Raw genomic sequence first — 23,833 nt, forward strand, 5'->3', positions numbered from 1 at the left:
CTAGTTCTTTACAACAAATAATTTCCAGTGGTTATTCACAGAAGGGGAAATCAGGGAGACAGACTCTAGCTGGTCTAGAAAAAGAAGGAAACATTCATGCTCTGAAAGGCCCAGGGAAACCATGTGGCAAGAAGGAAGCTCAGAACAGAAACTAATTCTCAGCAGACAGCAAGAAGGAAATTGGGGCATCAGTCCTACAACTACAAGGAAATGAATTCTACAGACAATCAGGGCACCTGGAAGAGAGCCCTGAGTCTCAGATGAGAGCCACAGCCTCAATCAGCACTTTGATTTCAGCTCAGCACTCTGATTTGTGGTAGTGAGCCCTGAACACAGTCATGCTGCACTGGATTTCTGAGCTAGAGAAACTGGGAGACAGTGACTGTTATGCCGTTGTATCTTAATAAATCTGTGGTAACTGGCTATGCAACAATAGAAATGTGATACAGGAAGCCAAAGAGCCACATATTTAACAACAAAGCAGGGAGAAGGAATCTAGTGCTATATTAGCTTGAAGAAAAATGAATGAGATACTAATGTTTAATATCAAAAACAGATTTCTGGCCATCTCCTACTGCATAATACTGGTCACCCAGCTAATGAAAAATGAATCTAGTCAAGCCTATCCCTTTCTTCATAGAAAATTCTTTATTCGGGACCTACTGCACATATGGTACTCACATAATTTTACAGTGGTAGAGAAACAAGTAAGGAAATACATAACTGCATTTTCTAAAGGAAGTTTAGAGACATTAACAGACAAAAGCATGTTCTAACATAAATTATTTATGGATAAAGGTACTTTAAGAAAACGTCTAATTTATTAAAGGAAAGGTATTTTGAGAAGCTCTGAAATTCCAGACACTGTTATAGACCTTTTCACCTTTTCTTTGAAAGAGAAATTTAATGGATATGACTAATAGAATGAAAATTCAAACTGTAAGTAGCAGGACTAAAATACAGGCTGTGTTTGCCATAGGTATGAAATGGAATATTCCCTTAGTTTTGTTCCCACTACTAAACAGGAGGATTAGGTAGTGCCAGGTTGTTTTTCTTGTGGCCTTTGTTGGCGAACTAGAGGCTACATTTCATTGACTCCAAAGTAATTTCTGAAAAAATATATGCTGACATTTCAGAGTACCTGGATCATTAAGCATGACAGTGCTGACCAAAGAAATAATGGTTTAGCAGGAAATAGTTATTTGCTTAAAATAAAGGCTGATGTGTTACCTTTTCACACATACTTACAAATGGTTGATAGGGTTTTTATCTTTATGGAACGTTAGCAAAAATGTGGACACTACAAAGAAAGTTGCAGATGAAAAATGAAAATTAGAAATAATATTTGCATTCTTCATTCTGAACTATTCCTCCTAGAATATAAAATAGACAGCTTGGTGTTCCCTAATTTTTAGAGGTATTCCTTCTTTGGCTGTCTTATGAAGTGTGCTGGTAATGTCATGGAAAGGGAGGATATAAGAAGATACAAAGAACAGTGATCAGGGGAGGAAATGACTGAGAAAATAGTTTCTGTGGGAGGAAAGTTGAAGGGATGGAGTCTTTTGCCTGAAAAAGAGATGGAATTCTCCCCTTCTTTCTTCTCCCCCTCCGTCTCATCTCTGTATCTCTCTCTTCTCTCTCCCCATCTTCCTCTTTCACCAGTCCTTTTTATTTTTCATTTTCAGACAGGTATTATTTGCCCAGGCAGGCTTTGAACTTTCTATGCTCCTGAAAGTCTTCATGATTGGGATTGACTTGGGAGTAGGGACCTTATGAAAGATCTTCCAATTAGATCCAGAGTACAACTCTTTTTAAGGAGCAGGAATTGGTAAGCTTTTTTTGATGATCAGAGAGACACAATGAAAACATTTTTATAACTACTATATAAGAGAAAATAATTTCCACAGCATTTTCATTGGTGAAAGTAAGTATATCAGTACTTAAAACAAACAAACAAACAAACAATGTAAGCCTATGAATAAGGATGGAATTCTTTTTTTGAGAGAGGGCAACACTTTGCTTAATTGAGGTTACATGTTCTTGTTCCCTACTATCAAATAAATTATAAATATCCAGGTCTAAAAACTATTCTTAGTTCACAATCTATACAAAAAGAGTTCAGTGAAGTGCTGCTGTCAGTCCATAGGTCAGACTTCTCTGGCCTCTGGTTTACAGTTCTTTTACAACGTGAGGACTGGGTTTTCTCAGAATCCATCAGCAATTGCACTCAAAAATGAACATGAAATCAATGTTCTCTATGAGAAGCCATAAACATAGGAGGCAAGGGCTGTGGGGGAAGGAATTATGAGGAATGAATTAACATTTATGATCTTTGAACTCAGTTAAAAAAAAAGAAATCTTTTAAAAACATGGACACTTAGGACAGTATTTCTTTTTCTAGGTGATGACTTTCTAAGTGTTAGTTATATGTTGTTCTTCCATTATGTGGGTTTTAAATTTAGCTTTGTTAATATATAAAATAAATTTCACTGATAAATGAGGCCTTCACCTAAAAACAAACCATCTGCTTTAAGTTGCACTGATTTCTATGAGATAAATACTACACTGAGTTTCTGTTATGGTCTGTTTGCTCTCCCCCTCCACATTCCTGTTGAAATCTAACCTCAGTGTGACAGTGATAAGAAGCAGGGACTTCAGGGAGGTTACCAGGTCATGAGAGTGGGGTGTTCCTGGTTGGGACTAGTGCCCTGAAAAGTGCCCCTAAGTGCCCAGAGAGCTGCACTGCTCCCTCCTTCATTTGAGGACACAGGGAGAAGGCACTATCTGAGCATCGGAAAATGGTGCTTAGCAGAACTCAGATAGGCTGGTGACTTGATCTTGGAGTTCTCAGTCTCGAGATCTGTAAGAAATAGATTTGTGTTGTTCATGAACAACCCAACGTATGGTATATTTTTACATCGCTCAAGTGGACTGAGTAACACGGTAACCGCTGAGCAGGTACTTGAAGCATACCTGTGCTCGCAGGAGAACGCTGCTGCCCTGTTCAGTGAGTGTGGGCTACCTCTGAAGTTGCTCTCTATTTTAGATGAGGCAAGGAGGAGAGATTTACAAGGAGGCAACCAAAACCACGAGTCATTCTACCCTACCATTTTCTATGTGGCCTAGACTAAACTTTGCTCATTAAAATCTAAATTTTCCACCCAAGGAGCTCTTGTTCCATATTTCTTGAGCATGCAACATATGAAGAAGCTTGATGTCAAAGCGAGCACTCTCAAGAATGTACCCTTTAACCCATGATGACAAATTTTTCTTGAGTGAATAAGTATGAGTTTCCCCCAATTAAAGCTCCTTGCTTTGTTCCCTCAGGGAACATATTTTATTACAAATGCAATTACAAGTATACTACCTATTTTTCCTTATTTCTTTTATTGTATAAGAAAACTCGATCATAAGGTACCATAATTTATTGTGGGTTAGGTTTTATTGAAGACTAAAATTACCTACCTCTAAACATGGATGTGTATTCAACATTGATTAATGCTATCTTACCAAAAAAAAAAAAATCAGTGCTTCTGGTTGCCTTTCTAGAAGGAACTCTCCAACTTTGAAAAAGACAAGCCAAGCTCAATTGTGTTAGCACCTCACAAGTTAACTCTGAGCATCATAACTGCTGTATTTATCATTAGGAAAGAAGGCTCAGTAAACATATGCAGGGCTTGCTTTTAACACTTCTGATCAAGAAAGAAACAATTTTAAGAAGAAGCTTAATTTGAGCATAACATTCAAAATGTACTTGTTTTTCTTCCCTGAGCCTTCGTCTAGTTCTTATAGAACGTAATATCTTTTGCTAACATACATGACATTTCTAATGCATATTGCCAAGCAAATAAGACACCCACTTCCCCATAATGTCTACTCATTCTTTAAGGTCCAGTTCAGAGTTCCTCCAGGAAAGTCATCCCAGCAGTCCCCATCCCTCATGTCAAGGTACTGTTCTCAAGGTTCCAAACACCACGTATCTATTTCTGTCATTATTCTTCTACATGCATTTATAAATCTGTTTAAAAGTCCACCTTTCCTTTTAGACTTCAGGCAACATCAGTAGGGATTGCATCTGACTTACCACTGCTCTATCTCCCATTCCTCTAACAGAGGAACATATGGTAGGAGCACTCTATAGGCTTCCTAAATTAAAAGGTAAATTATTGGAAATAGTGAGGAGCCATTGGTCAGCTCTGAAGGTTCTGTTTCCACTGGCATTGGACGATCACCCCTTTTTCCTCCCCTCCAGTTTCCCAGGCAAGTCAATATGACTGGGATACAATTCTGAATGGAGGATAAGGATGAGGCTGGAAAAGAACAGGAGAAGGAAAAAGAGATGTGGAAGAATGAGAGCCTTCCTCTGAGAGCAGAAAAAATGGAATAAGGCCTTGGGGTGGCTAAAGCACCCCCATGGGGGATAGCACTGTGTGCACACTCTGCAAGTTGGGTGTAGGGTTGCCCAACCACTGTGAGCCTCTTCTTCCCTTCTCCCCGCCAGCCCCCTTCCTTCCCTCACTCTCTCCTCTTCCCTTCTTCTTTTCCTCCTTCCTTCCCTTCCTCCCTCCTTTCTTGTCCTTATTTTCTTGTTGTTCTTTACCCCTTTGTAATCTTTTTGGAAGTCCCCAGCTCTACTGAAAGAAGAAAAATAAGCATTCTGCTTGGCAAAGTTTAAGAGAGATAGAACGATCACCCGCTTCTCTCCCCAGTTCTCCCCAATTTGAAATGCCATGGAAATACTAATAAATGGTAAGACTGCGGGAGAATACCATTGCCTTTCATTGCTGAAAAAATGGAGATTCTTTCTTTTGTTATAATGTGAGAGTGGGCTGCAGGGGGAAGGGAGAACTTTTCTTCTATGCGAACATTTTCCTTGTCACCCACACCAGCACCAAGTAAGGCTTAGATTGACCCATCGATGCCCAGGACTACAAAGCCACAGCTTCTTTCCAACATTTGTAGTGCTTTTCTCTCTGATCTTTTGGACTGGTTTGGCTTCCTGTGAGGAGTCAATAGCTGATGTTTGACCAATCTAGCTTTTTCTCCCTACTCCTTCTTGCCCTAAAGTGCTACCCATGTTTATCCATAGGGCAAGAGAATAGGCCACGGCTAAGCACCTTGCAGAATGGATGCACCTCGTCTATCTTCACAGCCTAATCAGCTGCACATCCAGAAGTCTGGGGGCTCAGGGCTCTGCCCTGGGCTCTGGAAACACCTGCTGCAGACCCCGGTGGGGCAGACTCACGGAGGTGTCTGATCTCTGCTCACTGAGAACCTAATTCCCGTGCCTGTTACTTTAGAACTATGTGTACATGTCCAGGAGAACATTGTGGTTTTTACTTTTAAAAATTCATCCAATGCTAATTAGAAAATGAGAACAGTTACAAAGCTTTAATAAGTCAGATTTCAAAAAAAAAAAGAAAAAAGAATAAATTTATACACAAACTAGGAAGAAATTTTTTCCCCAAGAGAAAAATGGATGTGGTGATAGGACAACTGTGTTGACCCAGCCTACAGAGTAGAACTGCTCGTGTGATTGGTGTTCTCGCTTGCTGTGGACAGCTTAAGCCCTGGAACAAGCTGGAGCAAGCTCCTGAGCTTCTTTCAGTAGTGTCTCCATCCTTCCTGTCTGGTGTCAGTAAATGTACTTAATACTTGCATAAAATGGGCTAATTGTGTAGTTTCAGAAAGAAGCCTAATTGTTTTCCAGGATCATGTAAACATTTTCATATAAAGGAAAGGCACGCACGAGGAGAATTTGGTGTTTCATATTTTACAAAGTTCTTGGAAACCATTTTTGATGGCACTGCATTTACAATACCAAAAGTAGAGAAAACAGGAAACGCATCTATCCAGATGGAAGCCGATCCAAGGTCAGAATTACATATCCATCCAGAGGCTCCCACAGTTTGGTACTTTAGTAGTTAAGAGTAACTCAGACCTCAGAATATCTTTGAAACAGACTCTGTACCATTTCTGTACCTTTACTTCCGTTTTATTGTTGCATAAACAATATTTGTAAGCAAGCACAGTTTATTTGTGATAAACTTAGTAACAAATGTAACTATAGAATTCATGAGGGTAATTCGCACTCACAGTTGCACTTCTTCTGAACAAATCTCAGCTTGCATGCTGTTCTGTAGGTGGAGAGTCGAATGCGATCCAGATCTTGAGCCCCTGGTAGGGGAATGAGAGCACACAGATGATATGCCACGTGCGTCGACAGGGATGTACAGCGTTTATAAACAAGACCACCATGGATATAATCAATACACTTGTTTGTGTTTTACCAGAATATACACATTATTTGAAGGTTTGAAACGTTCTGTCCCATACTCCTCAGGTTCAAGGGGGAGAAGACACGTCCACCTGACACAGATTTCTATCATGTTCATCAGGGAATCCTGCCTCCACCCTGTCAAGCCTGCCGCTTTTGAGAACAATCTGCTCAAGTTGTGACTTCAACCTCTGAATGACGTCAGATAATGTTATAAATAAACACACTTTCAAAAGCACTGTTGTTGGTCACTAGAGCATGACTGTGAAGGACTCCATGCTGAATACTGGACATCTTCTCTGTGGGGCCTTTGGCCAATTGCTTCTGGAAACCTTGTTTTTTGCATCTGAAGGTGGGGATGATGATGGTAAGCAATATTTATTTCACAGAGTCATTGTAAGGAAGAATAAGTGGCTATTCCCAGTGCACTTAGAACGCTGCTTAGCACACAGTAAGTGCTGTGTTAAGTGTTCACTATTATTACTAGTGTCTATTTGCAACCTCAGAAGAGAAGACGCATTTCAATCTTTGATATTTCTTTTGTTATGGCTTCCTGTTCCTTCCTAGCACAGAGGGAGTATGTTTTCCATATGTTTGAACTTCTTTCCTTATTCTACTCTCCATTAAATAACCCAGCATGGCTCCTGAGGCCCAGAACACCAGGTCTGAAAACCCTGGTAGAATCCAAGGCCCTCTGCATGCTGTCTTCCTCTTATCTGCCCCACACTACCTCCCATGTTTATCCCATACAATCCTTCCAGGCCTGGGCTGATCTTTTCCCCAGCCCTATACACAAACACTGAGCTCCCCATAACTCTTCCTACCCTCCTAAGATTAGGCTAATCTCTAGGCTGTGTCTACAAAGCCACTCTGCTTTTCTCTGCCTTCAAATACTTGGCTTTCTTCAAGCCCACATCTGTGTTTCACAACAGATATACAAGTGTGTAGTTGCATTTCACATGTATTGAACCCTGTTTACACCAGTAAAATGCACTACATAAATTCTTCGGAATATAATAGATTAGGAAGTAAATAAACTGGTGAGAAGTAATGATATTAGGAGACCAATGAAACGCTTTCTTAATGAAACTCAGGATGAAACCATGAGTGTCCCTCCCTGAGAACATTTAGCATTCCCTCAATGCAGACTGTTTTCTGTAGATTCACTTAAAAATGTTGTCGATTGTATTACTTTGTGGTATTAAATTGAGGCACATTATTAGACATCTATTCTTATGGGAGTATGCTGCTTAACAAACAGGCTCATTGATATTGGGTTGAAAGAAACAGAGGTGGTTCACATCCTGATTCAGTACAGAATTTCATTAGTGAACGGTCATGTGAGATTATTTCCAATGGTAGTGAACATTATAATTTAGTGAAAACAAATGGACTAGAAGTCCTTAATTTTGTCATTTCCCAGCTCTGTAAATTTCAGCAAGTTTTTACTTGGTATTTCAATTCCCACATGTATAAAAGGAGGATAGTTATATTAACATGACCAGCTGGTAATAAATGTATAGCCTTGGCCTCTGCTTCAAGTACAAAGTGAGCAGCTAACAGTACTGGGCCTCCTTCAAAGGCTTCCTGTTCTATTTCTGAGCATCAATACATGACAGAAATTCTTTTCTTATACTTGAGCTTTAAACTGACTCCTTACAACTTCAGCACACTTGATCTAGTTTCCCCTCTGGAGCCAAGTAATCTTTTCTGTTACTTGGTAATTCATTTCTTAAATATTTGGTAGCTACTATTGCTATCATTGTTAGCGTCTTTGCTGTCATCTGCAAATCATGGACAAAAAGTCTTTGTCAACATGGAATTTAAAGTTTAGCCGGGGAAGTAGCTTTGCCTTGATTCTTTCAGGTTAAAGACATTCAACTCCACAATCACTTCAGGTACAGTATCCACAATAGTGTCAGACATTTAACAGGGACTGTATATTTGGAAGTTGCTGTCATTATTTTCGTTATCATCAGACATGGTTTTGAGAGCCTTAAGCATTCCAGTCACACTATTCTATGGTCAGCTAATATCTCCTTAAGATAAAAGGACAAAATTAATCAAAATACCAGAGTGATTGCTTCCTCAGTAAGAATATATAGAAAGCAATTAAGCCACCTTTGATATAGACATTCATGAATGCAACATATCTATCTATCTATATATATATAATAAGTGGTTCATTTTACAGATTCTTTTTTGTTAGTACATGTCTGTAGTACATGAAGTTTCCATTCATCTTGGGGAGTAGGTACATATACATAATAGTGCTAGTTTCTTTTCTTTTTTTTTCCTTTTTTGTTTTTTTGAGACAGGGTCTCACTATATAGTTGATATTGACCTGGAACTCACTATGTAGCTCAGGCTGGTCTTGAACTCACAGTGATTCTCCTGCCTCAGCCTCCTGAATGCTAGGATTACAGGCGTGTGCCACCACTCCCAGCTTGTTAGTTTCTTTTTTTAAGCCCCTTCTTTCCACCTACCTCCTTCTGTCTTCCTTTAAATTCCCTCTCTCCATTTTCATTCTTGTTAATATTATTAATCTTAACTCATTTTCAGGCTGGCTTTGAACTCATTATATATCCCAAGCTGGTCTTGAACTCATGGCGATCCTCCTCCCTCAGCCTCCTGAGTGCTGGGATCATAGGCATGCGCCACCAGGCCCAGTTTGCAGCTTCTTATTACTGTGGTTCTTATTATTGCAGTTAATTCAAAATCTGATTTTAAAAGCCACGTGTTTATGTAAAGTCAGATCCTATTTTCTATTTTTGGATTAAGTGTAGGACTTTTTATTTATTTGCTGAATTTATTTTAATTTTTAGCTCATGCTTCTAACATTTCTGATACCTTTTAGCACTTTGATTTGTCACTGGCATTTTAAGGATCCTTGCCAGTTTCATGTCCTGTGTAAATCTGATAGGCTCCTGTGGGAAATAAGCTAAGACACCAGATCACCAGAGACAGAAATACCTGAAAAGTCTACCCACCCTTTCCACATTTATTGTTGCTGAGTTTTGCTTAGTAGCCTTAAGAATCTCAACAACTATACACAAACTTTTAAAAGAATTCAAGAAAACGAGGGGTACTGTGGGAGAAGTTCAAGCCTGGCGGGCCAGGTGCGCCGCCCTCCTGTCTTCTGAGCAAACTCGAAGACCTCTCTGAGGCTGAGCTAACTCGCCTAAACTCCTAGAGGCGGGGTCTGTGACTCCTTAGCCTTGCCCAAGAAGAATCGCCCCACCATATGTCTAGCCAATAAGATATTTCCTAATGTTCTCCACTACCGCATAACCTATAAGAAATTGCCATGTAATCAAATGCTCCTCCCATGCTCCTCCCCCATGGTTGTCCACACGCAAGCTATATAAGCCTGTGCATTTCCTAAATAAATCGGAAGCTTTCCAGAAACCTCCTGGGAGTCACCCTGGTGATTCCGCGCCTTACCCTCCCAGTCCGACCTCCCAAACTGAACTCTGCAAACCAAGCAGTGGGCATAAGCAGGGTACAGATTATTTGTAGGAATTTTCTGAGAATAATGATTTAAGCCCCAGGAAACATAAAAAGTTTGTGCTGCAGTACACAGTTCTGTTTCTTAGTCCCAGCAAGTCATATCCGCTGCGCTTCTCTCTGAGACAGGTCTTGGGGCCACGTAGCAAAGTGTATTTCATGTGGTAAAGAGAGACACGGAGATGAAGGGTGGGGACAGGAGACTTTTCCTGTCCATTCACTGTGTTGACTAAATGGACTCTCTGTTTCATTCAAGCATCCAGAGGGGGCCTACATGTCTGTAAATGTTGCTTATTTGCATATCTTCTTCCCGGTTCATGAAGTAAGCCAGAGGGTGTGGTGAGCAACAAAGTTGAGCTTTTCACGTAGCAGCGGGCTACCTTGTCCAGACAGTGCAAGTGGCACTGTAGGGTCAGATGGCATCGGGGTCCAAAAGAAGGGCAGACTTCTGCAGACTCTTTCAGTGCTTACCCTCCTTGCTTAAAGTAAATATCTTTTCTGTCCCAATAAATCAGGAACTTTATTTAATTTTTCCTGTGCAGTCTTTTCTTGCAAGTGTATAAACCTCAAAAATCCACCTTGAAATTAGCTGCATGTCTTCTGTGTTTTCACCTAAGTCATCAATTAAAGCCAAGGATTTAAACAGGAGGCAAGTGGAGCCCCTTGCGTAATACTAGAGGCCTCCTTTCTCCAAGTTGACTGACCCATTAACTGTTCCCCTAGACGTTGTCACAACGTTACCTAAATCTGCCTAATTGTATGGTCACCCTGTTTACATTTGTCCAATATGTGCCCAGCGTGAGACTTTATCAATACCACATTGAAATTAAGGTTAATTTTTAACTCAGTGATACTGTTGTGAACAGTAGTCTGGTGACCTTATTAAAAAGGGAAATTAGCTGGCTTAATTCTTTTATTCAAAAGGTTGAATTTAAATAAATGAATAAGGAAATCAGTACAGGAATCCTTGTTCTGAACATGCAGAAGTGTCTAGGATTATCACTATATTTAGTCTACAAAGAAAATCTGCTTTATCATGAAATCTACTTCAAGGTCATAGTCTAGATTCTCAGAATCCATATTCTTTGTTAATAAAGAAGAGTTTAGCACTTCTTTATGACTTTCCATTTGCAATTACTTCTTCATTGTACTTCAAAATAATGGATAATGTATGTTTTTCAAAAAAATTATATTACTGGGATATAATTCCTTAAAACTTGGAGATTCAACACATTTAAATATTTCCTTAGATTTATTTTATACTAATATATAGTGGGAGTTAGGAATAAATAATTAATGGGAGATATAAATATTATTTTATGCCGTTTTGTGTATATTGGAACATTTTAATAATATATATATATATATTTTTTATACCAGGGATCAAACGTGAGTCTTTGTGCTTGCAAGGCAGGTGGCATAACCACTGAGCTAAATGCCCCCCTTTTTTTTTGAGACAGGGTTTTGCTATGTATGTAGCTGGCCTTGAACTCACTATGTAGCCCACCCTGACCTTGAACTCATGGCAATCCTCCTGCCTCGGCCTTCCAGGTACTGGCATTACAGGTGTGTGCCACCACGACCAGCCTCATAATAGAAATTTTAAAGTGCATTTATTCAAGGAAATTTGATTTTCTTCTAGCTTGTCAAACCTGTCTTATTCCTCTCATGCTTAGAAGAAGGTATTATAGAAAAGCAAAGATGCAGATAAGAAATTGTGTTTATTCATAGTTATCTGCTATATATCCTATTTTCTCTTTTTTAGCTCACTTTCCCTTCTTTCTCTCTCTCTCTCTCTCTCTCTCTCTCTCTCTCTCTCTCTCTCTCTCTCTCTCTGTCTCTGTCTCTCTCTCTCTTTCCTTATTCCATGTTTCTGGCTCTTCTCCATCCATTCATAAAACCAACACATCTTCCAACCAACCTGGCAACAAAGAAGGTTCACCTAAATTTTGACCCTAGCTTCATTATACTCTGAATATTTTCATACAGTTCATGTATGTTCTGACAGGCCATTACAAAATCTATATAGTCACTGAAATTCTTAGCTGTCTCATTTGGTTTAAAAATTCAATCATTCACAAAATGAAGTGCACTGTTTGAACTCTTTGACATGCTTAATGGTTGACTGAATACACATGCATAAATGTGTGTGTGAGTGTATGAGAGAAAGAGAGAGAGAGAGAGAGACACACACACACACACACAGACAGTGGGGAGTAGGTATGCAGTCCAGTAAGGATGAGTTGGGGTCCACAGGGCTTGAGTTGCTTGTGGGACGTCCAAGTGGAGATGTCCAATGGGTGGTCTGACATATGGATGTGGAGCTCTTGACTAGAGCTGTAATACAGCCCAAGAATTAGCAATGGACATTTAAAATGTAGCTAGTAAAAATGAATTTTAAAAATAAAAAAATTATAAAAAGTGGAGCAATATGTCTTGACTGGATCAAGATTAGGAATATTTTTCTAAGAGGAGATTTTGTGCACAGTACACATGGTGGATGACAAAATGAGATACAAAATTGGAAATAAGAACATCCTTCCCTCTTTGAACAATGCCCAGCTTTTTCATAATTGTTCAGAACTGTAGCTTTGGAAGGCAGTAGAGCTGTAGCTTTGGTGGGGACATTAACTTTTTGGGGTGGGCACTACGAATGGAGTTAAAGATAAGTCCATTGCAAGATGCAAAGAGCAAAACCACAGCAAGAAGCAAAGTTGGATGCTGAAACTCCTTGCTGACTATTCTGGGAGAGTCCACAGAATACAGGATGTAGTTTTGAGGGCTCTGAACACTTGAGGGCCATAGCAATAAGGGTAAAAACATTAGGTGGGTAGAAAGTTGTATATGGAAACAACTTGTCAAGAAAAAACAAAAACAAACAAACAAACAAAAAAACTTCAGTGTCTGGCAGGTAGCAAGAGACAGAAATCAAGAAACAGAATTGTCAGAAAAATCAAGAGGCCAGGTGGGGCTGGAGGCAGAAGAGAGAATTTCCAGAATGGTGACCAATGGTGTTAATATTTTAAAGAGACTGAAGAACCCAAGAAATGAAAAAGGAAGTGAAAATCATCACAGTATTCACCATGGCCTATGGTGGTGGATCATTTATGTCATTTTTCTGAATTTTTAAAATCGCTGTTTCTAAATTTAAGGTGTACATTGAAAGATCATACCTTCCTTTCCTTTCTAACTGTGCCTGTGCTCACTATTGCCAGCATTTTGAAAAGGTCTGTTTGCCCTCAAACAACTCAGCAGTGTTTCTTGGGGGTCCATTTGTGCCTCTCTGTGATTTCCAGTCCCTACTCCACTGAGAAGTCAGTGGGATTTTTTTCTTCTTTTTCTTTTTAGTCAGTCTCTGAGCTTCTCATAGGGTATTTCCAGTTGCTTCTCTCCTATTAAAACCCAACCACCTCACGCTCCACATGCATTTTAAACATTAAGTCAGCATCAAAGGAAAATGCAGTTGAAGGTTCATGTCCTGAGTCTGTCCCTAAAGAGAAGTTAGCAACATTGAATGACACAGATTTGATCATAAGTAACTGTCATTCCAGGAAGAGGAACTGTCATGGGGAACAGAAGAAGTAGAGGAGAGTTTAAGTCCAAGACAAATAATTTATTCTGCCAAGAGCCAGTGTGGTAAGCCTATTTGGGCTGATAAACTTACTTGGTGGCTGAAAAGGCCAAGTTGAGAATGCCATTTACATTGAACTAGAGTTTTTGCAGCTTTAACTCAAGGTACCAAGTAAACTGATCATCAGGGCATTGTAACAAGGAGAATTTTCATTTAAGGGCAAGTTGCCCAGGATTTTCTAAATCAAAGTAGGTGCTGACCTAAGTTTCTCATGGAGCTTTTAATCTCTGTTCTGCTTATATGAGAGTCCATGCTATTAATTGCATCTCTTTGCTGTTTCCTCCTGCTTCTGCTGCTTGTGTTCATGAGCCCAGGATGCATGTTTAAAGCACATGTGCTGCAGTCCCTTGGATTTACCAAACCTTATTCAACTCTTCTCCCCCCGCCTCCATTTTCACTTTAGCTTTTGTAAGGCGAAGAAGACCAGTCTTAATATCCCCCTGGCTTCTTTCTTTTCTTCTAGGGCTCTGAACTCCCTTTACTTAGATATGTTATCTTAGAAAAGTTTTCATTGTAAATCCTTACTCTGCTCATTTGTGAAGTTAATATTCTAGTCTTCCAGCCAGTTTTATAACCCAGGAATGTCCTTCTCAAGGACCTGGAAGCCAGCCCTTTGAAATGTAATGATTGAAGGAGATAGTGCCCTTATCTCCCAGTCTGGGTGGGAGAAGATTCTAAGTTTTTAATTGCATAATTAGCAAATGTGGATGGCCTAATCATATTGACTAACTTCTTGCTAATGTTGTACGTTAATGTTTTACTTGTTCACCCTAGAATTTAAAAATCCTCCTGTCTTTGTGTTTCAGTGGAATTGAGGTTAATCTTTCTTCTGCAATAATCCTGAATAGTCTTCTTTGCCTGTTTAACCATCTGATGTGATTTTTTTCTTTCATATATCTATAATACCAAAAAATCTCTTTTAGCTATTTAAAAAATATTTCTACATAGAATTTAACTGATCAAATTTACAATTCCTAGCCCCCTTTTTTTCCCCTATGTAGACATCGAAGATTCCTGGAAGAGGTTACTTTCTAAGTTTCCATGTCTTTCTGATAATACTGTTTTCTCTTCTTTCTTGGGTATCCTATGGATACAGCTGGGGTCACATGTCTTTTAACCATTAAACGCATTTTCAATGAGATTATCTTTCCTTTTTGTGTAACAGTCTACATGTAAAAATCACTTCTTCCCTTTCAATGTAGTCAATTATTTTGTCCAGCTGAATCCTACTTATTGAGGATGTATCACAGTGCTGATCTACACATGTTTAAACTAATGGATTATTAAGGTCAGACTTGTTTAGTTGTCTTTGGTTTATTTGTGAATCCCAGCACAGGGAAAAATGATGCCTATTTATTTATTTACTTACTTATCTATTCAATTATTACAAGAGTACCTATAAAACAAAACCTTGTGTCTGAGACCATGGCTGGAGGTAATTGGGCGCCTTGCTCTATTAGATTTGTTTCTACAAAAAGATCCCAAGCCCAGGTAATATTGAGCCAGAAGTACAGATTAGTGTAACAAACATACTGGAGGACGTTGGGAGGTCTCGGCTGAAATGCTCACGCTTATAATCATCTTAAAGTGGAAAAAGCAAGAAGCGTGATTGAGATTTCCAGCGTCAATTTTCATTTTCTTTCCTTTTTTGTTCTAACACTTTTTTGGTGCCACCAGATTATTGAGAAATGATAAAAGAAAATAGGAATCTTACTATCTGACACTTTGCTTTATCTGCTCTGACCTGCGTTTTTGCCAAAGGCTTCCAATCTTCAGTAGGAACCCAATTTTTTCTATAACCTTCTTGGGGAAAGAGGCTTACAAACTCTCTTCTGCTCATGCTCACCCCTTATGTAGGAAGGAGAGATTAAAAAAATTAAAAATAAGAGAATCATTATTTATTTATTATATTTAATTTGACATGCGTTTTTTTTCCCTTGTCTAGTTCTTCTATAGGAATAAGAAAAATAGTTCACTGGGGAGACACTGTCAGCCAATACTTACATAGCAACTATGCCTTTACATAAGCAAATAGCCTTCACTGGGCTCAATAAATATAAATCTTTGTTTGGTTTCCTTTGTATAACAGGTCACCTCCAAGCTCCTTTTATCTTTTGTTTTCCATTAAACTTAAAAAACAAATCATTTGTAGGGCAAATTCGCACTCTCTGCATGGCGTCCAATGACAGCTTATAGTTTAGTTGGGTATTCACACCTAACTCTTTTTTTTTTTGTCATGCATGTATGATATCACTTTTGCAGGGAAGACATTAAATGATTCAATTCACAAATTTTGCCTAGTGTCTACAATAGGCCAGCCACTGTGATGGTGCTGGAAGATGAACACAGACTTTTTCTTTTATTGAGTTTATTGGTACATTTTAGGTATACAGTACAATTACATTCATTATTGGGATCTTGTACCTTTACATGACAGGTCTTGGGTCTCATTTTTTCCCCTTGTCCCTGCCATCCTGTGAACACAGACTTTAAAGTTAGTGGATTGTATTAATGTCGACACTAAACAGTGTTTATCATTTGTGTGTATGTGTGTGACTACACAAGTTCATAAACTTTTTTGATATAAAACTTATAGTCCAGTAATAAATTAAGGTGATCATTGATGACTTTAAATCTTTCCTGATAGGATGCCAAAATGGCTAAATGTATGCTTTATATAAGGAATTTTGAATCTTAAGGGGAAGTGCAAACATTATAAGTATTAAGTGGTTATTTCTGTCTTTCCATGAATATTCAATGCAAACTGTAGGAAGTTCCTTAAAAGTTCCATACTTACTCATCTCTGCAAACAGCTGTCTTCTTTCTGCCATGGTATTTCCTCTTTTACCGCTATCTTCAATCATTCTATGAGACAAAATTGTGACAATGTGCATTATCCTCATGCTAATGAGGCAAACAGCCATTGTTTTATGTAAACACATTTGTTGCATTTGTATCACAAACATAAAGAAAAGCTATTTTAAAACTGTGTACTTAAAACGTACAGCTTTATTTTCATGAATCTAAATTGCCATACACACTTTTCATATGTTAGGCTGGTATCATTGTTGAAGGAGGTATAAAATTTTTATTTTCTAACATAAAAATTACTGTAATAGGCGACTTTATGCTATAACTAAGTACAACCATCTACCATCTGTTAGGTGATTCATTTTCTATATAGTGTCTCTTCAATTCTGGGAATAACTATAAAGACTACAGAGCAAATTTTATGGGTTCCATTTAGCAGACATGTGAAGGAGAGCGCTGTGGACTTGTGGCTGATGAACGCGGACCTCTGGGCTCTAGGACCATTGTGCCTTTTGCTCATTCTTCTGCCAGTTCTCGCTTGTGCACTCAGAGCCTCAATTTAGAAACAAGTGATTTTTCAATCTTCAACCTTCATGTCTAACTTGAGTGTTTTCTGACACTTTTGACAGTTTTCCTGCACATAATAATTTCACGCATGATGGTTGGGTTCACATCTCTCCTTTAACCGTACTGCTATCTGCTGTGGAACTACTGCAGAATACTATGAAAATGCCAAAAGTTAAAACAGAAATTAAAAAAATACAAAAAATTAAAATATAGCTGGAGGACAAATCAAATAATGCAAAAGTTAATGGAAATGTTGTTTAGTCATGTAAAAGGCTTTGGGCTACAAATATCAAGGGTTTTATGGGTTACTAGAGTTGATTTTTATTATATCTAATTAAAATTTTAAAAACTAAAGCTTTCTCCCTTGTGCATGCATATACATAAACACACATCTATATACCACCATGGCTTCTGTTTGATTCTTAGGCATGACTGGCAAAAAGCATTACTGGATGGATTTTTACTGCCTATTTTTAAGTGGACATTGCTCTTTTTCAAGTCTCAGTCTTTATCCATACTGTTTTTGTGACTGGACAATCTATACTTTGAAGTAACCCCTCAGGTCTTCCCCAACCCTATGTCTGTCTGGGTTTGGTGCCTTTCTTCTTCTGAACCTTCTTAGAGCACACAGTCTTCTTCTGCATAAATACAGAGTGTTCACTTCCTAGTTCGCTGTTCAGTGCTTTTTATACTCCAGAAACTACACCAAGCTCTGGCGTGTACCATGAGTATCAAGTCACAAGCCCTGTCCCCAAGGCTCTTACACTGTAGCAGAAGAGACTGGAGAACATGGAAGCAGAGAAGATAGGAAATTAATTACAGTTACAGAATTGGAAAGAAAGATGTGACTTTAAGAGAGGTTGATTCTCTGGGACAAATTTAACAGAATGACTAGTAGAAGTCTATTCAAAAGGTAATGGACTGTCTATAAAATGACTCATGTGAGGAAAACAACTGTAGTGAAAATGATGCTGGTCAAATTAAATAGCCTCACTTGTTGACTGAAGTGGCTGAAGGAGGCTATTTTCACGTTTCCAAGAAGGGAAAGAAAACCCTGAACAGCCTTGGTGTATAGAGCCAAGGGAAGAATGTATACACATTCACAATGGGTTCAATGATATGACCAGAGTCTGGTCTCAACAACAATTGGAAAGGAGTTATGAATGAGGCCTTGTTTTGGTAACAATTCACTGTTGAACATGATCAAATCCTTTCTTATACAATCTTAAACATGTGGGTATTGTTGACATATAAAAGATATGAAGAGAACAACTTCCCCTTCCTGATTCATATCACTCCATCTCCTCCATTTCAGGGGAAGCAGGCAGATAATCACCTGACATGCACAAAAGAGTCCAGATAAAGCCTCCAGTTTTTCTTTCAAGGGCTCAGAAGTAGAGTGAAGGCAGTAAAAGAGATAGGAAATAGAGGCAGTGATATGTCCTTGGGTCTATTAGACATTCCCAAATAAAAGACTCAGTAAAATAGAGCAATGGAAGTGAATAGATACTTCTCAAAAGAAGAAGTACACATGGCCAATAAATAAATGAAAAACAATTGAGCATCTTTGATCATTGGAGAAGTGCAAATCAAAACAATGTTGAAATTCATCTTTCCCCAGAAAGAATTGCTATCGTCAATAATTCAAGAACCCATAACTGCTGGTAAGGTTGTGGGGAAAAAAGAATTCTTCTATATTATTGCTGGGAAAATAGACTAGTGCAATCACCATGAAAATCAGAATGGAGAATCCTCAAAAAAATAAAAATTAAAATTTCATTTCACCAATTACATCTCTTCTGTATATCTTCTGAGTTAAAGACATCATATTATAGGGATACGTATCTACCCATGTTTATAGCAACACACCTCATAGTAGCTAAATCTTAGAACTAGCCTATGTGTCCATCAATAGATGAATAGATAAAGAAAATGTGGTAGAATACATTTTATTTATTATACACAGTGGGGTATTTCTCAGCCAAAAAGAAGGATAAACGAGTCATTTGTAAGAAAATGGACATATTTTGAGACTATAATGTTAAGTGGAATAAATCAGAACTACGAGGTTAAACCATGTATGGGGCCACTTCCATGAGAAGCACCCAATATAAATAATTCAAAGGGCAAAATAAAAGGGAAATGACAGGAAATAGCAATGTAGACTTTGTGGAGGTGGGAAAGGGGTGTAGGGATGGGGAGAGAGTAGAACCAAGAGGCAAAGGGGCTATGAAATTAAGATGTGGTATGTATATGTACCCATTCCTCAAGATGAATGCAATTATTATATATCATGAATATATGAAAATATCAATAAAATAAAATTGAGATATCCTCCAAAGAAAACAACAATTAAAAATAAATCATGAAGGATGGCAGGTTGCAGATCTGATGGGGACTATCAGGAGGTAAAGACTAGTTCTGAGCTCAGAGCACTCTGCCTCGACCTGTCTCTCACACTGCTTCGACATCTTGTTGCCCAGGTCATTTTGTGTGTTTCTGTAAAAAGTTGAGGTCAGTGACTACATGAATTTTAAATGCTGTGCAGTGCCTAGAATAATCCAGTCAAACACCGAGATGGGCAGTGAGTATTCACGGAATAAAGAAATTGGGAGAAGGTGAAGGGAGAGAGAGGGGAGGGAGAGGGCGATGAGAGAAAAACCAAAGTTAAATTTTCTTTTCATGAAATGGACTTCCTATTATATTTCCAGAATTCACCCATACAAAAGTGAAATTTATATTGATTCATACTGCACTTAGCTTCAGGGAATCATTATTTGAAGTGAGAGAAATGAATTTATATTTATTATGATGTGGGACTATACATTTTAAAGCAAAATCATGTCTTATGAAATAGAAGTTGAAAAAGATGCCAGTTACATGGATGTCAACTTTTGGTCTATTCATTACCATTTTTTTGGTTAATTAACTCATAAAGGAACCATCATTAGTTACACAATAGGTATGAGTTTTTACTTCTAAGTAAAATGTGTACCTTAAGAGGAAAAAAAGGAAGAACTCAGTGGTGTGAAATAATAGAAGGCACAGAATATAATTATAAATATAAGAGGAAGAATAATACACTGTTCATTTAATCCCCAGATATTCTTGGGAAGTGGCACTGTTAGATAAAATTGACAATACTTATTTGTTATTTATAATCATAGTCATCATAATAAAAGAGAAAGGGGAACCCTAACTTATTGTTTAAACTAATCAGATAGGAGAACTCTTAAAGTGAGCTCGAGAATCAAATAGGCCACATCACTGCGGGCTCCTATTTTCAATCTAACTGCGTTCTCTTTGCCTTAGAAAGAAAGAAGAGCACAACCTTCAGTAGAGGAAGAGGTGAAGACAGGAACCTTGCCCCAGAAGAGGAAACAAACTTTCCTAATAAATATTTGTAGCTTGATGTAATATGTACCACGATGAAATCATGTACTGCTTGATGGAGTAGATTATTTCTGGGAGATCTGACAGAGACATTAAAGAAAGGGTGATTGATAAAAAGAATGAATAGGGATTTTTTTTCAGGTGGTGCAGAGTAGAGGAAGGGCAAGTATGGCTAGATGGAATCATGAAAAAAATCATGGAGCTTTGAAAAGGGACACAGGGGCCATTCAGCAATGCTGCAAACTGTGCGTGAAGATGCTGCAGCGGTGAAGAGGGATCACATCTAGAAAGACTCACTTGTCATGAGCAGATAATACAAGGCTTTCCCACAGAAACCAGACTGGGTACCTACATCTGAGATCTAAGCAAGAAGCAGATGCATAAAGATTTAGAGTTTGGAAAGCTTACTCCAGCATACTGAGTAGGAGGTGGACTGTGTAGGTAGCAAGGCAGGGATAAGATCACATAACTAACTTCTGTGATTCATGGATGAGACTACTATATTTTGTGCTAAATGATTGATTTGAGAGGGACTTCACAGACACATTCAATAGGACTTGACAGTTGCATGGATCATGAGGAGAATGGCAGAGGAGAAATCTCAGCTCTCACTCATCCGCATTAGGAATTTTATGTCCCAAGGCAGTCGTGAGTTTGTAAGAGATGAGCTCACAGTGACTTCTTCCAGCAGAGTCACCCCATGAGGGCGGCTCAACTTGCCAAGGATTCCAGCTCTATCCCTATGTATTGGGAAGGATGAAATAGAGTAAAACAGTTTTGGAACCAGTAAGCAATAAAGAATAAATCCAAATATAGGGTATGGAGCATCAGAGAAACTGTGAATTTTATTTTGGCCTAGTTGAGAATAAGTTCATGCTAAAATTATCATCTTCAAATTATTTCCTGTGTGACACACCTTTAATTGAACCCCATACATAACTTTATTACACATGGTACATAAGAAGTTTTAGAGGTAGAAGCTTAAGCTAATGGTGTCTTACATTTCCATAACTTTCTGAAAATTAAAAAAAAATGCTTTTCCTTGTAACCTTGAGAGGGAAACAGGGAGACTTTATTATTCCTGAGTTATAGCTGAAGATTCTGACTCAGGCAGGTAAAGCGGTTTTTCAAAAACATGTTTTCTGACAGGGGAGACCAAGGAGTCAGTTTTTAAAAGTTTTTAAAATTCCAAAGGTAATATGAATCCAGTTATCAATAATCTTATTCCAAATGCTTCTGTACAAAAAAATAAATAAATTCAAAGCCTGGGCTACATGGCAAGTTCAAGGCCAGCATGAATTACGGAGGGAGACCCTGCCCCAAACAGACAGACAGACAGACAGACAGACAGACACACACACACACATACACACACACACACACACACACACACACACACACACACCAAATTCAGATTTTCTAAAGTTGATAAACCAAAAAGAAGCCGATAGGACTTTGTTAATAGACCAAAAGGAGAGTGGAGAACAGTCACAGCTCTCTTAAATTTCACTGCGATTTTTTTTTTGGTGTAGTTTCTCCTGCTTTAAAACATTATTACACTGGCAATAACCATAGAGGTAAAAAAGATTCTTGAGGTCTAGATTTGTGTAAACACAGACACATATAAACACACCAACTCACACACTGATTCACACTCTCACCATTCAAACCCACTAAAACTGGACAATGTTTTTAGAAATTTCTGGCTAGGCTCTGCTTTGCTTTTGCTCCACTTTAGCAAACCCTGGAAGACTTGCAGACTTTGTGATTAGTACAGCGAGACTGATCCCACATTTTATAGCCCTCCCTTGTGCTCCAGGTGGATGACAAGAAAAACGCTGGGTTCAGCAATCACCAACTGCTGCAATCCCCAGAGTTAATAACTACAATGAAGGCCATTTCAAGCTCCTTTCCTCCTTTAATTGATTTATTGCTGACATACAAATGTCTATTTCCATTTCTGTTAATGAGGAAGGCCTCTCATATGACTTTCTCAGATTTATATCCTAGTCTTAATCTTTGGCAATATAATAAAAAGTATTCAGAACTGCTTCCTTAGGCAAAGGATAATTGCATTTATTTTTACTTCTTAGTCCTTTATCTACTGGAGCCCAGGACAATAGGAAAATGCCCTTACATAATAAATAGTAGTAGATTTCTGACTTTGTCTTTTACTTTGGACATCATCTTCTACTCTTGGAATTTGGATTTATTTATTTATGAAGGATGTGAACGTACTACATTGGTGTAGTCATCAGCTAGATGGGTTACTGGGGATTTGGAATCACCATAGTTGTACTTAGCTACGGTAGCCCATCATACCAACCTGGAGACCTTAATAAGAATGTAAATACCTGAATCTACTAAATCTGAAGTTGGAACTGAGCATCCGAACTTTTCAAGTGCACCGCTAAGTGTTTCTGATGTGCAGCTGGGGTTAAGCTAGAAATATGCTAGTTGAATTTGTCTATGAGCTTATTTGTACAACATCAGGTTGAAATTCTTATGTTGGTTTGCAATGTTTCAGTAGCTTATAATGTGGACTAAATATGTATTTTAAGTCAATGAAGAAGATAATTCTTTTGGGAGAATGTATATAAAACTATATAACTATATGGAGATGGGTACCTAATCAGGCAAGCTTTAAGAAATAGAGAAATGCCATTAAAAAATGGAAAACCCATTTTTATTGAGAAAAGAACTACTTCCAATTGTTCTTTCAATGCAGGAAGGATTTTTGTACTGAGGTTAAGGGTATACAAGACAATCAAGGACACTTGATTTTGTTTGGTTTCATTTAATTTTTTTTTTTTTTAGCAGCTGGTATCAGCCACACCTTCCCCTTAACCAGAAGTAAATACTGCAGAGTAAGTCAGGGAGCATATTAGCATGGGTCAGAAAGCACCTTTTGGGAGAATGAGAATTAAAACTCAGAATCTAGTCATATGAGGTTCAGATTTACTAGAGTGTTTCTGAAGGGCAGAGAAGTCCTGCTTAAATTTGATCAAAAGGACCTCAAGGGTCTCTAAGTGTCAGTAAAGAGTAGGTTTTCTGTCCTACTTACTCCAACTTTGCAGTAGGGACCTCAAATGTTTCAGACAACCACGCTGTACCTAATATGAGTCTTGGGACAATGGTTGTGTACATCTGCATTTCTCATGAGTGACAATGTTGCTTGTGTTAGTCTACTTTGCAAAGTGGACCCATGGCTAAACCTAACCTGGAAAGAAAGATTTCCCTGCTTTTCTGCTGGGACTGTACACTTTTAAACTTCTGGCAGCAGGTGTTAGGAAATGACCGCCTTTTAATTCTTTGTGACTTTTTGGATTCAGCATCAAATGTTGGTACTGTTAAAGCAGGTCTGTTTCTTTTCTTACATACTGGAGGAATGAAAACAAGTATGTGACAACTCTCCCTTCAGAATCAGAAGACTATTTTTCATTCCCTTGTAATAAGTCAAAGTTAATTAATGTTGTAATTCAATTTTAAACCCTTATTTCATGTTAGGAACAATATACTGTATTTACCCATAAATATTTATAAAAATAATATATTTTGAAAAACTTTAAAGATCATAATTCTAAAAAGATTTTTAAGTGACTAGGCTAAATTTAGTTTTTTTTTTCTTTTGTTCCTTTTCTTCTTTT

The 23,833-nt window shown here is 38.2% G+C and overlaps 1 protein-coding gene across 17 annotated transcripts in view; it reads right to left on the reverse strand.

Annotated features, from left to right (window-relative positions):
* Dtna (dystrobrevin alpha) overlaps window positions 1–23,833 on the reverse strand; it is a 354,245-nt gene that overhangs the window by 117,543 nt on the left and 212,869 nt on the right. For all 17 annotated transcript variants that reach the window (XM_033757543.1, XM_033757533.1, XM_033757537.1 and 14 more), the window contains 2 exons: window positions 16,213–16,280; window positions 6,097–6,177 (listed from right to left, as the gene is read on the reverse strand). In XM_033757543.1, coding sequence (XP_033613434.1) covers window positions 6,097–6,177; window positions 16,213–16,279 — 148 coding nt within the window. In that variant the 5' untranslated portion in view covers window position 16,280. The remainder of the gene's footprint in view (window positions 1–6,096; window positions 6,178–16,212; window positions 16,281–23,833) is intronic.

The sequence above is a fragment of the Fukomys damarensis genome, unplaced genomic scaffold (genome assembly GCF_012274545.1).
Source record: "Fukomys damarensis isolate Sample0158 unplaced genomic scaffold, DMR_v1.0_HiC HiC_scaffold_30, whole genome shotgun sequence".
NCBI lineage: Eukaryota > Metazoa > Chordata > Mammalia > Rodentia > Bathyergidae > Fukomys > Fukomys damarensis.